This window comes from Petromyzon marinus, chromosome 30, assembly GCF_048934315.1.
Source record: "Petromyzon marinus isolate PM22_M1 ecotype Great Lakes invasive population chromosome 30, UKy_Petmar_22M1.pri1.0, whole genome shotgun sequence".
Lineage (NCBI taxonomy): Eukaryota > Metazoa > Chordata > Hyperoartia > Petromyzontiformes > Petromyzontidae > Petromyzon > Petromyzon marinus.
The window spans coordinates 5,577,967-5,594,123 of NC_133696.1; the positions used below are offsets into that span (position 1 = coordinate 5,577,967).

Sequence of the window (16,157 nt, forward strand, 5' to 3'; positions counted from 1 at the left end):
ATCAAGTGCACAACTAAATGTTGTTTTGCGCAGTAATTGCTGACCGGGATGAGACCAATCGGCGCGTTACACTTGAGAACTATAAACTCTCAGTTTTTTCTTTTCACCCTAGTGGCAAATGAAGCCACCTCCAGTGGCTATATGGGCCTTGAGAAGCCGTTACGTGGAACGCCTTTCGAATCTTCTCTGCCGTGGTGCACGTATAGTGAGCTTCATAAAGACATTGTTCGATGGTTCGACGTGTCATTATACTCCTTCGTAATAGAGCGCGCAACAAGTGCGGTCACATCTTCACCAGGCTCTGGCTTATGTCACCAGGCACACTCCCATCCTCCTCGTTAGACACTCGTAGGTCAAGACGATAACATTGCGCCCATGGCATGCAAACTCGGGGGGTTTGGGGGGGGTATATACAGAGTGGGGTCGAAGGGGGGGGGCCCATTCAGTGACAAAATGTGGGCTTAGGTGTCCTGCCGTTGTCATAATTAGCACCACATTTACTGGGCCATGCCAATAAACATTTATGTTTCTCGTGGTCGCTTCCTCGGGCAGCGTGGTTTTATAGCCGCACCGACACCACGGGGCCTCCTCTGGACTCTAGTAAATGGTCTCCTTGGAAGGGCTGGGCCAAGCCCGCCCGCCAGCCCGCCCGCCAGCCCGCCCGCCAGCCGCAACATCGGAATGTGTCTGGTTGATAAGGTGTCTCCTGTTGCTCTCAAGACATCGGCCGCCGTTTGTCCCCCTGATTGTTAAACGCCCGGCCCCCTTCATTGTTAAACACCCACCCACCCAACCGGCCGTGGCAGGAAGTGCTTTGGGGGTTGGGGGAGGGGACTAAGAAAGTAAAAAAATGGGATTGGAAGATTATTCCACGAGGCTTTTTAAAGTGTTTAATACACTACAGTTTCTTCTTCTTGGTTCTTTCGGTAAAGTCACGTAGAAGGGAAATAATAAAATAAAACAAATTAAACACCACAGTTTGCTTTCAACGTGGCGCTCTTCTTGCTGCAGCAGTACCCGTGACGCTTTGCGATACAAAATGTGGGAGAAGGCTTTAGGTAAACAGCAACACATTGATTTATTTCACGCTTCCCCTTGGCTTAGTCTAAGAATTCATCATTGGATGTCTTAGTTTGGCAGCTAAATTGGCCATTACGTTGATGAAGGTTGACACCACTTCAGTGCAGTTCCAATGTGTGTTTTATGTATTTTTCTGTTGTCCCTATGTAATGTTCATGTTTTCTCAACCTGCTGGATGAATTCCTCTGGCACGCCTCGTCGGTGTTGTGGGTTGCTTGACCATACTTCACCACGCTGGTCAGTTGCCGTGTTTGGTGAAGTCTGGGTGGGGAGACTCGACCAATTCGGGAATCGAACGTAGGTCAAGGGGTTCATAGCGAAGTGTATTACTAACCATTGCACCCGCCGCTCTACCCTTTAACTTCTATGCACAGTGGTTGAATATTGCCGGTGATAACTGTAGACAGTAATAGGTTGTGAACATGTTCCTTTTAAGAATGTTATTCACATTGAGACGTCCTAATGTAAAAGCTTACCCCGGGCTCTCAATACTTCTGATGGTGCGTTGTTGTCTTTGAGTTGTACGCCTTTTGGCGTCATCTGGTCCAACACCATGTGAGACTGGGCTCTAAGAAAAGCTGTCCCGGGTGTGGACCAATGAATTTCAAGGACAGTGCACACATTATCAGTGTTGTCTTTTTGTTTGCATTTTGACCGAAAGTGTTGTGGTTAATGTTATTCACGTGAATTCAATGAAGACGTTGGCTCAGCTGTGGCCAAATCCTGGAACGTGCCCACAGGCGCAGAAAAATCATAACAAATCATGTATTATGAGCAGACAATTAAAACTTTAAGGTGGCTTTGGCATGGTGGTATTGGAAGGAAAGCACATGCTGTATAGAAAGAAAAACGAAATACCCCCTGGCTCATTTGCTCTTAGCCCCCAAACCACAATGGTAATAATAACGTGGAGCATTTGCAGTTTTGTAAAAAGCACGTCGAATTTGTAAGGATCGCATAGAGTCTCTTTGCGTGCTTTTTTAGTACGAATTGTCGAAAAATATAAGGAGAGTTATTCTCTCAGATCGTTTTGCTCCTTCCAGGGGCACGTTCCGGAGATTGCTGGTGAAGTCACTCGCAGCAGAAGGCGATTTGTGCACGTCCCTGTGAAATAATTCTGAATTGTTTTGAATTGCAGTGTTAGTCACGGTAGTTTGTTCTTTTCGTACCTTTATGTCAGGTTGAGCAATTCCTTCCTGTTGTAAGGTGTGCCGATGTGTCATTCCCACTAAACATTGTTGTTCAATGAGATTATTTAACCGAATAGGTAATCCCCCCCCCCCCCCCCCCCGTTTTGCTGAAGCCCCCATTGTTTGGAATTCTTCCACCCCTGACCATCTTCTCCCCACGTCCTTCCCCCTATTCAAGTCCAGACTCAAGACGTTTGTCTTTGCTTTTGGCTGACTGTCTTGTTTTCCACTCTAATGAAGCATCGTTCATCTAACCTTCACCAAACTGAATCTCAAGTTTCGCTCTGCCCTGCAGTATCATCATGCCCGACTTCCCCTCCCTTCCGTAAAAAAAAAACTATTTTTTGTTCTTCGTTTATCTCTGGGCACGTTCTTCATTTTGTAAAGCAACCTTGAGATGCGGTCACATGTAAACGTGATAAGCCGCTTCATTGAGCTGTCATTTATGGCCAGATTGTTTCTGAAAAAGAAGCTAGTAGCTCGGGACGATTTGGCTGGTAAAATAAAATAATTTTTTTTGGGTGATTTGCTTATGTTTCCTAAACTTTGTACTTCTATAGAGTTTTTGTATTGTTTCCTATTGTACCGTTCTGACCCCGTGCCCTGATCTGTGAAAAATATTTGATAGCTCATCGGATTCTTTCAGTTCATATAAATATTCTGATATGCTTAAAAATAATAATTATTTAATATTATTATTGCCCTCTTGTGCGTCCGCTCCTGGATGAAGGCCTCCCCCCCCCCCCCCACACTGTGTCGCTCACGGGAGTCGTTTGACCGCACCACAACGACGCTGCTTGGGGATACGGCTCCTGTGGCCAGCTGGTTTGCGGCACAGTTGCGCTGACCGCTGCTACGCCCCCGTGTCGAGTCGTCTTATTTCACAAATATACGGGGTGATCCGTGAATGGATACCCCCCCGCCCACGTCTCACGACCCTCTTTCGGATAGATAAATGTTATTTATTCCGAGTGATGGCTCTAATAAGTGTATTGTGATTGGTGGAGGACGTGCAGAGGCTGTGGATAATAAAGTGGATTATTGCAGAGGGGTATCTACAAATGGATCATTGCTCCGAAGCATTGGCTGGGGGTTGTAGCTGAAAGCTCTTCTAACTTCTCACAGTCGAGGCGTTCGATATACAAATTGTATGCGGGAGTTGGAGGAGTCTGGGAAAACGCAAATTTGTGCAAATAACTGATGTCCGTCACAGCCTTTCCTTGTATATATGGGGGGGGGGGTGGAAACGGAACAGAATGCATGATGGACAAAATCAGATCTTATCGGTACTGTTTACCTTTTCACATTTGTTTAAAGTTTGTTGTAATATTTACTGTGGTCGTCGTCATCCCACCACTGACCCCCCTCCCCTGAACTTTTGTTTGCTGCCTCCATCACACCAAGGTCACACTACGGGGCTGACGGACCGCCCGCTACTGTCACACGTCATCCCCACCGATCGGTCGTGGAGCAATGTCGCTCACCCTCGGTTTTGTGTCCCCGACCTTTCCCTCCTTCGTCCACCCCGCTTGTCCCCTCCTTGCTCGCCCTCTCTCCCTTCCTCTCCGCCGCCGCTCGTGATTGCTGCGGTGACGACGGCGACAGGACCGCAAGCTGACCAAGGCAGAGCGGCAGCGCTTCAAGGAGGAGGCCGAGATGCTCAAGGGCCTCCAGCACCCCAACATCGTGCGCTTCTACGACTCGTGGGAGGCGACCGTCAAGGGCAGGAAGTACATCGTGCTCGTCACGGAGCTCATGACGTCCGGCACCCTCAAGACGTGAGTCGCGAACCAAGGCCCGCAGGCCCAACAAGCCCGCCAGCGACGTTAGCCGTCGGCTGAGCAGGCGGTGCAATCGCACCGAGGCCCCCCTACGGGCTGGAGGGGGCACAGGTGGCAAGCCATGAAGAAGAGGAAGGAGAATTGGACTCGTGGGCTCATTTTTATTCCTTGCACCGATGCCCATGCTCTACCCACACTGCCACTGTTTAGGAGTTGGCTTGTGCTGGAAACTGGTTGGCTCGGTGGTTCGATCTAGATTTAGGTTCAGTGCTTGCTAGTGGCCGACAGGCTAGTGCGTTACAGAGTAGGGCTACTCATAGTGGCTGGTCGATAAATGTCAGGGGTAGGCCGAATGCTCAAAGATAGGTGAGTGTGTTATGGGTAGGACTTGTACCAGTGGCTGCTTGGCTAGTTGCTTAGCATTGGAGGCAGTGCCAAGTGTTTAAGAGTGCAGGTGGTGCGATGGCAGATGGGGTGGGGGCAGAAATTTGACTGGGGCCCACCACCATTTCATCGTTTGCACGAGGGATCCATGCCAACCATGCTGCTGCTACTGCTGCGGGCGTTGCCCGGCCCTCTCCTTTACGCCCAAGCAAATGCAGAGATCCTCTCGCTTTGTAGCCTCACGGACTTTTGTGGGAAATCTTTAGTCGGCGGGTGCCCCGTTGGGACCATTGCTTTTGCCGGCGTTGCGTCAGTCTAACCAATGCCGATGTTTTTACACCACCGCATTCAGGTGGTTATTTAAGGCTGAGTCAACCAAGGGGAGGGGGGGGGGTGGGCTGGGTGGGGGGGGACGCCTTGAACAGGTTCAGATACCGCATTCCGCTGACCCCGGTGCGGGCGGGCGGTGCGGTAATCGCACACGTTTGCCAATTGCACCGTAGTTTAGTAAGCACCGCCATCGCTGTCCCCCCTTCGCCCTCCACAGCACTCGCACGCATGCACGTGGTTTAAGGCGTGCGTACACGCATGCGCAGCTATTTTCCTTCACGCTAGCCTGCGACAGAAACACGCTGTCGGGACAAAAAAATATGTCAAGAAAAGTATTCTTGCGCAAGGGGCTGATTCATTTTGTTGAAATGTACGCTCACTAGGAACTTTGCGTTCTCTCTCACTCTCTTTTTTATTTATTTTACCATCAGGCAAGACCCACTGAGCTGTATAGCTCATGTTGAGAAGCGACCTGGCTATCGCCAATGATAGCTCAACAAAGTGGCTTATCACGTGGAAACTTATAGCAGGTAAATTCCTCAACGCGTGATGTTGATTCTAAATCTCGAGGGAAAACCGGAGGACCCGGAGGAAAATCCACGCAACCACGGGGGGGGAGAGAGAGACACGCAAACTCCAAATATATAGGCGTCGGGGTCAGGATCGAAGCCATGCCCTTCTGTATACCAGGAGAGATAGTTAACATCTCGCCACCGTGGCGCTCTGGGAATCGTGGTATCACGTAGAGCGTCGTGCGGAATGTGCTCCTGCGTACTTTACGCGTACTATTGCACGGGGCATTCGAAGCTTTGGTGTGCTCGAACAATTGTGCTTGCACGTATGAAGTGACCCGCGATTTGCAATAGCAGTCTCAACAGTGTGATTTGTGGTATTTTACACTGCCCGTGCCATGTGAAGAATGTATCCAGGAGTGGCACTTGTTGTATTCTGGGTAAAGGTGCAGCCCCGCAATCGCTTGCTTATTCCACTGCTGGGAGAAAGGCCACTGCTACTAAAAAGGAGCTCACGAGAACCCCTCCCAGAGGGTATTGGGCCTGCTCTTCCACGCTGTCCAGGCTTCTTGTTTGTCGAATTTAAATAAGCGATGCTTTGGCGGACATGTAGCAATATGCCAGTATCAAGGCATTGTGACCATTCCGAAGCGTATATGGATGCATAAGCACTGCACGGAGAGACGTTGAAACAATATCTGAATATTCCACTGGACGTTGTATTTCAAATGAAATCTTGTTTTTAGTTTAAAAAGAAAATGTTAAGTTTCCACTCGAGGGGGGGGGGAAGAAAAAAACCGTAAGAAATATTAAAACAAAGTTTCACTACTTTGTGTCATTGGCTGGCACAGAATTGACAATCGTATTGAAGTTATTCAACTACAAAAACAATGGGGTTTTTTCCCCGACTGGAATGGTATGCCCGTACCAATTTGGCCGTATCTCCATAATAATCAGAATCGGAGAATGTATTTATACTGGAGGAATCCGATGAGGTATGAAGTTATTTTTCACCGATGTCCAGTAGGGGTGGGTAAGAATAAGAAAGCTAAACGGAATGTATCTGTTTTGATTTAAAGCTTTCGTGACTGCAGTAATTCATATTCTTAGCTCTTTCGGTAATGTATCTGTGTCCAAAGAACTCCTAGGCTGCTCCACCAATTTAGACGAATTTCAAAAATGCAGTCCTTTGAAAGCTTATTAAAATGCAATTCATGCAGATGAGGTTGAAACTTAATATTTTCACTTCACGTTACCCAGTTATTTGGCTCATTGATCCTCTCTACCATTTACAATAACCCGGGGTGTAATTAGGCCCCGATTCAAAATTGTACAACAGATTAGCCGGGTTCCTCACCGAACACGTGCATTGGTTGCCCAATGGGTGTGTTGCCTGTGCCACAGTAAACACAGTGGCGTGTGACAACGTGCGCAGAACGGTCCGACCACCAGCGCTGTATAAAATAATTTGAGTGCAAAAGTCTTAAGGCGTGTAGGGAAACCAATTGGTGGGCAGTTAATTTTAAAGTGAAACATGCCCTGCGGGTGAACTCGGGCTGTGTTGCATTGTACAACAGGGGTGGCTGGGCAAAATTCAGGAACAGAATATATACTTAAACTGCAGAAGGAATCCGATGATATATGGAAGCTCTTTTTCCGCAGATGTCCAATCGGGGCGGGTCAGAAAGTTAACAACTACAAGCAATGCAAAAACACGATAGGAGAGGTTAGCAAATCACAATATTTTTTATTATTCTACCAGGTAAAGCCCACCGAGCTATTTGTCTCTTTTTCAGAAGCGACCTGGCCACATGATAGCTCGACGGGAGGCATTTATATTTCACTGGTTATTTGAACGTATTGTGGTTATTGCCATGGTTTGACATTGATGGAGTTCGATAGACGTGCAGGAAAAGCCATTCCAACTAACGATTTGGATTTTTCCACTTTTGGGTACTCCCCCACCCCACTCATCATGGTTTACGATCGTGTACTGGTTAGCACACTGGACTTGCAATCCAAAGGTCGCCAGTTCAATTCGGTCGCCCGACGCTGGCGGTTAAAACCATGGCGCGAGTTTCTGAAGTCCTGGGTACGTATTGGTGCACCCGCAGTTGGTGTGGGGCGGAAAAGTGTGGCAATCCCCCGTCACACCTTTCTGAGACGTTCGACCAACGTGGAAGAAGTAGGCTCGCTTGAACTTCCCCTTATGGAAGCCAGCTCTGCCAGCAATCGCACAAACGTTTACAGTGTTGAGGGAAAACAGCATTTGATCCCCTGCTGATTTTGTACGTTTGCCCACTGACAAAGAAATGATCAGTCTATAATTTTAATAGTAGGTTTATTTGGACAGTGAGAGACAGAATAACAACAAAAATCCAGAAAAACACATGTCAAAAATGTTATAAATTGATTTACATTTTAATGAGGGAAATAAGTATTTGACCCCCTCTCAATCAGAAAGATTTCTGGCTCCCGGGTGTCTTTTATACAGGTAATGAGCTGAGATTAGGAGCATACTCTTAAAGGGAGTGCTCCTAATCCCAGCTTCTTACCTGTATAAAAGACACCTGTCCACAGAAGCAATCAATCAATCAGATTCCAAACTCTCCACCATGGCTAAGACCAAAGAGCTCTCCAAGGATGTCAGGGACAAGATTGTAGACCTACACAATGCTGGAATGGGCTACAAGACCATTGCAAAGCAGGTTGGTGAGAAGGTGACAACAGTTGGTGCAATTTTTCGCAAATGGAAGAAACACAAAAGAACTCTCAATCTCCCTTGGCCTAGGGCTCCATGCAAGATCACACCTCGTGGAGTTGCAATGATCATGAGAACGGTGAGGAATCAGCCCAGAACTACACGGGAGGATCTTGTCAATGATCTCAAGGCAGCTGGGACCATAGTCACCAAGAAAAGAATTGGTAACACACTACACCATGAAGGACTGAAATCCTGCAGCGCCCGCAAGGTCCCCCTGCTCAAGAAAGCACATATACATGCCCGTCTGAAGTTTGCCAATTAACTTCTGAATGATTCGGAGGACAACTGGGTGAAAGTGTTGTAGTCAGATGAGACCAAAATGGAGCTCTTTGGCATCAACTCAACTCGCCGTGTTTAGAGGAGGAATGCTGCCTATGACCCCAAGAACACCATCCCCACCGTCAAACATGGAGGTGGAAACATTATGCTTTGGGGGTGTTTTTCTGCTAAGGGGACAGGACAACTTCACCGCATCAAAGGGACGATGGACGGGGCCATGTACCGTCAAATCTTGGGTGAGAACCTCCTTCCCTCAGCCAGGACATTGAAAAGTGGGTCGTGGATGGGTATTCCAGCATGACAATGACCCAAAACACACGGCCAAGGCAACAAAGGAGTGGCTCAAGAAGAAGCACAATAAGGTCCTGGAGTGGCCTAGCCAGTCTCCAGACCTTAATCCCATAGAAAATCTGTGGAGGGAGCTGAAGGTTCGAGTTGCCAAACGTCAGCCTCGAAACCTTAATGACTTGCAAAGAGGAGTGGGACAAAATCCCTCCTGAGATGTGTGCAAACCTGGTGGCCAACTACAAGAAACGTCTGACCTCTGTGATTGACAACAAGGGTTTTGCCACCAAGTACTAAGTCATGTTTGCAGAGGAGTCAAATACTTATTTCCCTCATTAAAATGCAAATCAATTTATAACATTTTTGACATGCGTTTTTATGGATTTTTGTTGTTGTTATTCTATCTCTCACTGTTCAAATAAACCTACCATTAAAATTATAGACTGATCATTTCTTTGTCAGTGGGAAAATGTACAAAATCAGCAGGGGATCAAAAACTTTTTTCCCTCGCTGTATGTCGTTTATTGTCTTGCCGTATCAGTTTGTTGGATGCTGGCTAGCTGGCTGGCTGTATTCACATTTCGACATCTGTTAGGGGGGGGGATGGGGCACATTGCTAACCCCGACCTCGTGCCCCCAAGCCAACGACCCCGGAGCCCGTCGGTTGAGTTTTGGCGCTGCAAAGTGTTGAGCTGCGAACAACTGTTGATGTTTAAATACGGCTTGCAGGCCACCGTTGCCCTGAAGCAGGCATTCCGACACCGTGGGGACCCGTCCGTCGTTACTCCCATCAACCCTGTATATTTGGAGTTTGCATGATCTTCCCGTGGTCGTGTGGATTTCTCTCCGGGTCCTCCGGTTTTTCCCTCCACATTTAGAAAACGTGCGCTTTTGAGGATTTGGCTGCTGTAAATTTCCACATCATAAGCCACTTCGTTGAGCTATCATCTGTGGCCAGGTCACTTCTGAAAAACAGTGGTGTAGCTCAGAGAAGGGGGCCTTACCTGGTCAAATTAAAAAAAAATTGTCTAGTTTAGTTTATTTCCGTGCACTTTACTTATTGATTCCTCCATCCCAGTATGAGACTGGCCCCTGTTGCTCGGTTACACTCCCTGGTGAATTGGCCGTAGGTTTTGTCGTAGTTTCTTCGCCTGCTAAATAATAAAATCGCGCTAATTTAAGGCCCCTTTGTCACTCAGATGCTGGAGGAAGGCGTTCCGACTCTGTTGATCGTGGGGTTTCGTTTGAGCATCTTTCACCGTGTTGTTCACAGTGGGTCGGCGAAGGGAATCTGTCTCAGTTTGCCGGGTTCACAGTGCAGTGCTCTAACCGCTGCACCACTGTTCCCAATACCCCCAACCCCCTCCCATCCAGCCTCCCGAGTCTTAGAACGTCACAACATTGGTATTCTGGACACTGTAGAGAGCTGGAAAGTATGTATTTTTTACATTTTCGTTTAAAGGGCGACTTGAGAGGGCTTTCTAAAGGGTAAATGCTCATGCTTTATGCAACCAATGTTTATTTTTTTTTTATCTTGTGATGTTTTGACCTACGTCATCAGCACACCAGTGAGAGCCGATTGAAATAATCTATTTTCCAAAGAAGGTGAATAGGTGTCTGTAATACAAGTGCTGGTTAAAAAAAAAGGACATATTTATTTGCGTGGGTAATTATCAAGCAGGGGATTTGGGCAGTCAGACCAGTGTTGCGGTGTCGTGGGGTCTCTCACACGTTCGCTCCGTAAGCGGGACCACGCGGGTGCCCTGGCCGTAATCCTTGCTGCGTCATTATTATTGGGCAGCTGGCACTAATTGATGTGACGGATGTTTGCGAAAAAATGACACATTTTTGATCGCCGCGATATTTCTGCCGGTCGGTTAGACCACCCAGCCGTCCCCCGATTTAACATCGTCAATTTCCATTTGACCCTGTGTGGAATGACTGCTTTCTGGTACGAATGACTGGTTGCATGAATGTCACGTTGTGGGCAATGTTGAGCGTTGGAGAAGTGTTTGGGTTTTTTTTTATTGTATTGAAAGGGTGGGCTTTATAAGGGGCTTCTTATAGGGCAATTGCTCAATTGGTCTATTGGTGCCTATGACCAAATCTCGTCGCATCTCGGAGACTTAAGAAGCTCTGAGCCCTGTGATAGTTTCGAGTTTCACGTTTTTTTTGTTTAACCGGGTGAGAACTCTTAGGAGACCAGCATCAGCCTTGTTTACGAGAGTGACCCAGAGCATTTGTCTGCCAGCAGGGGCAATGATTGTTGCTCTGTGCACAATTTTGTTTGCATAATTTTGCCTGCATGATTTTGCCGTGTAATTTTCTGTGTCATGTCGTGAGAAAGAGGTGCCTCTTAAGAATTATCACGGTCTCCGGAAGCGGATAAAACATAACTATTTGTGAGATCCATTCCAAGGGACCTCTGGTGGGCCAGCCATTTTTGTTTGCTGATAACGTTATCTTAATCTTTTTTAAGCGGCTTTTTAAAAGAACCCTTCTAAGGGCTGCAATGTGGCGGTAGCATTTAGAATGACTGCCACTAAAACATGCGATTTTAATGGCACATGTTGTGCGTTGCCGTAAACCATGCCACATGCCCTTCACTGTTGGATGTCGGTGTGGGTACGTTGGTACAGATTCACGTCCACGGTCAACAAAACAAGATGCCGTAGGTCCGGCGTAAATCAATGCAGCTTTGATAGTTTCGTTAACGTATTTTCTAAAGCCACCTGCATTGGCACAGGCTGTGCCATCGTTGTTGTCGTCGTCATCATTATCGTTGTTGTCATCAGCCATGATCTGTCCGCTGCCGACTGAAGGTCTCCCCAAGCCATTGCCAACTGTCACGGTTACAATCCGTCTGGCTCTCTCACACGAGCTCATTTGGGGGTGCCACGGTCGCGAGACGTCAACTACCTTTTCTGGTATACAGGAGGTCGTGGGTTCCATCCTGACCCTGACGCTTCAATATTTGGAGTTTGCATGTTCTCCCGGTGGTGGCAAAGATTTTTCTCCGGGTCCCCTCTGGTGTTTCTCTCCATTTTGAAACATGTGTTTCGAGTATTTGGTTGCTTTGAATTTCCACGCGATAAGCCACTTCGTTGAGCTATCATTTGTGGCCAGGTCACTTCTAAAAAAGAGCCATAATAGGTCATTGGGTCTTACCTGGTGAAATAAAAAAATAAATCAAAGCCTCATTTCTGCGCTGGACATCGAACGATGACATTGAGCGTGTTGCCTCCTCTGACTGCCGCTGTCGTTCGTCATGTCTACAAGCTTTGCACACGATGAACATTATATTTTCGCAATTATTTTCCACAGTCGTTCATTTTAAATGTAGATTTACTGCACAAGAGCCTGTGAATATTTTTTGTAAACTGTGCAACACACAAAGCTGGTGTCGAGAAGATGTGCAAAAAGTTGGACGTTGTGCGTGATGGGGATGCCATCAAACGTCAGCCATAGGCAGAAGAAGCGGTAGAGGTTTTGAACCTGGACTTAAAACCAGGGATAGGGAAACCGCAGAATGGTCCGGCCAGGGCTTATTGGCCAGCAATAATTGGCCAATGCTTATTGCACCGGGAAGTTCACAGTGTGGTTGTTTAAGTAAATAAAGCAGCTTACGTAAAAACTCATTTCAGATTGAAATAGATTTTATTTTCTATGTGACTTTACCGAAAGAACCAAAGAGTAATTCCTGCAGTCACGAAAGTTTTGAATCTAGTTTGACTGCTGCAATTAAGCTGCAAGGAATGCACCACTCGTGTGTTTGTGTGTGCGCGTGCGTGCGTGCGTGCATTCAGAATGTAAACTTGACTTGGCGCTGGTGCCCCGGTGTTTTGAAAATAAAACGGCACGGCGCGATTAGCATTTTTTAAAGGGAGTTTATTGTCCATTGACATCACCGAGGGGGCCTTTACCGGAAGGCTTTCTCCCTGTCCCGACACGCACGGCCACGGCTTCGTGAAGACCTAGCCCCCTCGACATCTTCGCTCTCTCTCTCGCAGCCAAAGTCTGGCTCGCTTGGCGCAACTTATTCGTCTTTTGGCGTGCTATTCATTTTTTGATTTAAAGCTTTTCGTGACTGCAGTGATTCATATTCTTGGTTCTTTCGGTAAAGTCACGTTGAAGGGAAACAATAAAATGATTAAATATATTTGATTGTTTTGTATATATTTTATTATTTTATTGTTTCCCTTCAACATGACTTTACCGAAAGAACCAAGAATATGTGCTATTCATTGTTGCCCGAGGATATGTAAAGTGCCCTAAATAGTTTGGGACGCCGCAGGCGTTCGGCATTCGTTGAGGCCTGAACGTCTCCGCAAACATTACATGAGTCACGTTTTTGCGGTTGGAGAAGAAGAATGAAGGTGGCCGCGGTAAAGAGGGGAGTAACTTTAAAAAAAATGTTGCGGTGCTGGCTTCTCTTGGTACCGTACCGGTTTATCTCCAAATCCGCGTCCGTCACCGCCTCTTCCATCGGCGTCGCGATCTGTGCTTTCGCACTACAAAGAGACGATTCTCAGAAACATTTATTCAAACGTCTCCGCCGCCATGCGCTGCGTTGCTTTGAGCTGCGCGGTGCGAAAATCGCCCCACCATGACCTTAAAACATCACCGCCCGATGGCCATCGCGCGAGATCGCTCGCAGCGCACAAGTGTACACGTGCAGCATCTTTGTCAGTCGACTGCTTAGACTAAACCATAAAGTATTTTTTATTTTTCCCTGGTAAGGTCCACCGAGCTAATGTAGCTCTTTTTCAGAAGCGACCTTGGCTATCGTCACAAATGATCGCTCAATGAAAGTGGTTCATCGCATGGAAATTTATAGCAGCCAAATAATCTGATTGCACGTTGCCAAATTTTGAGGGAAAAACCGGAGGACCCGGAGAAAAATCCACGTGACCATGGGGAGACAGAGACATGCAAACTCCAAATATACAGGAGTTGGGGTCGGGATCGAACCCATGACCTCCTGCATACCAGGCGAGGTAGTTAACATCTCGCCACTGTGCTTGATGGCGGCCTTCCCATGCCACGGAGGTCATCATGGGGCTTATTCCACTGCCTTTAACCACACGGGTTGAAGTTTGCGAACAAATACGTGGGTGCATAGAAGTAAAGTACAGCATAGAATATTGCTTCACTGCCTTCTCTCTCTCTGCTGTCAAACCACCTAGCCGTGCAGGCCAATGGCAACTTGCTTGGCAGTCTCCCATCCAAGCACTCACGCGTGCTCAAACCTGCTTGGCTTTCGTTTTCGACCGAGATCCGATGCTTTCCATAATGATATCACGGGCCAGAGACCATCGTCATCATCATCATTATCCTTGGCTATGATCAGTCCACTGTTGGATGAAGGCCTTCCATCACAGTACCGCCTCTCACGCTACTTTGAACTTCTATTCACCAATTATGGGGAGAGAGCGTTGGAGGCTTACTCCGCGAGGGAGCAGCTGATGTGCATTAAGTTGATTCTGGAACCCGTCCCGCGGCCCCAGTGATTAATCGACTCTAGCGGCGCACTCATGACCCCGGCATGTGACGAGTCATGTGTGTGTGTGGTGCAAGCCCTGGATTGCTACGGCCTGAAGTCAGATGTTATTTTGCCGCTGTGATTCATCATTCCTCTTCGCGCAACTCCAAGCCGCTGTCATCTCTGGCGCTGCGATGGGGCGGGGGGGGGGATTACGCGAGTGCAGCTTCGCATGCCGGCGGTGCAAATCCCACTCCCAAGGTTATTGTGGGGCATCGATGGCACCGCCTGGGGGTTCGTTTGCCCCCTACCCCCCCCCCCCCCGCACCATACGAGTGGCTGCGCCAAAGACGTTTGGTGCCAAATCATTGTCGGTTTTTTTTGTGCGCGTGGACAACGACGACGATGACGACGAATGGCAAGATTTTACGGGATGCAAAGAGCTACGGAGGATACCGCGGTGGGGGGGGGGGGGGGTGGGGGGTGTGAAATTCAGAGATACAGACTTGCAATGGAAAGTAATGGACTCATGTGGAGACCCATAGATTCCTAAATGAGGATGACGCAGTAGCAGTAACAGTTTTAAGCACGACTTTAAGTTTTAATGTTGAGTCAAGAACTTACGGAAGATGCGAAGTTAATTTTCAGAAATGCAGACATACGCAGGGAGAACCTCGGACAACCCACGTGCTAGCATCGTCTCGCGTGTGATGATGTCACAGAGGATTGGCAACATTTTAAGGCATGATGCTCGGTTTTGATATCCAGCCAAGAGCTTTGGGAGATGCGGAGTGAATCTGCTTGTGATACACCAACCCCTGCCTGCGAAGTGGCGCTTTACACGCGAGTGGGTGAATGCCACCGCCACTGTGGCTGTAGTTTCCAGAGACTAAAAATCCCAAATATGTTCTGCCTGGCGTTTTGGAACTCGGGAGTACTCTGCACATTGCAATGACCCCTGACCCCTGCCCCCCCCTGCCCCGCAGAAATGAGCGTCCCGGCCGAGCGAGCGACTTTTCCGATTGTCGAAGTTGTTGATTGTGCCGGGGCTCCTGGTAATTAACGAAGAGGGGTGGAAGGGGGGGTGACAGGGTGGTGAGGGGGGGAGGGGTGAACGGCAGCACTAATCAGTCAGGTCGCCTTAATGTACGTATGTATGTTCAACATACGTAGTACCCACGGGATCTTTTTTTGCCAGTGTCAAAAAATGATGAAAAATAAGGATGGGGTTTAACCCCTTTTTGGCACTATATACACGCACGTACGTACGGGCATGTGTGCGTAGTGTTGGGCATGTCGTCCCAAGCGCTGGGGGCTTTGTTCAGGAACTGATGAGGCATCGGAGGGAACTGGAACCGAGCGGTTGTGTGTATCCCGAGCCCCCGTTACATTATGTTCAGTGGATTCATTTACGCCCGATTTTACGCTCCCGAGTTATAAGTGTCGAGGCGTGGGGGCGCCGGGTAGCTCGGAGGTCAGAGACATCGAGTTGGCGCCACTTAGATCCTTGGTGTGAATCCAGATTTCGGGCGCTCGTAGTTAAAGAATCGCTGCTTTCTCGAGTGCGGTTGCCACGACTGTGCGGGTACACACACACACACATTGAGTTTTGCTTTCGCACTGCGTTTGCGTAAAACTCTGGGTTTGATGGAATTATTGCCGTGAATGCCACGGGAACAAACGTCAATCCCGGTGTGTATGTGTGGGAAAGTGTGCCCCCCACCCCCCACCTGTTGCATAAATATTAAAGCCCCCCCTGAATGGTTTATCATAAGGTCGTACCGCCCATGAGATTTCCATCGGGATTTTTTTATTCGGCGCAATGGCTCACCCCAGATGAACATTTGGGGAAAAAACCATATAGTAGAGATAAAAAATAAATACAAATCTTAATTGTCCCCGGGATGATTGCCGATGGTCAAGAATAATAATGGAATGACGGCGGCAAAGTCACGTTGAAGGGAAATAAAGTCACGTAGAAGGGAACTTTTATTATTGTTTTATTTTTATTATTGTATTATTTCCCTTCTACGTGACTTCACCGAAGGAACCAAGAATATGAATCCCTGC

The 16,157-nt window shown here is 47.8% G+C and overlaps 1 protein-coding gene across 15 annotated transcripts in view; it reads left to right on the forward strand.

Moving 5' to 3' along the window:
• Positions 1–16,157, forward strand: part of LOC116947509 (uncharacterized) — a 134,979-nt gene that overhangs the window by 24,702 nt on the left and 94,120 nt on the right. For all 15 annotated transcript variants that reach the window (XM_076070643.1, XM_076070641.1, XM_076070642.1 and 12 more), the window contains exon 3: positions 3,876–4,048. In XM_076070643.1, coding sequence (XP_075926758.1) covers positions 3,876–4,048 — 173 coding nt within the window. The remainder of the gene's footprint in view (positions 1–3,875; positions 4,049–16,157) is intronic.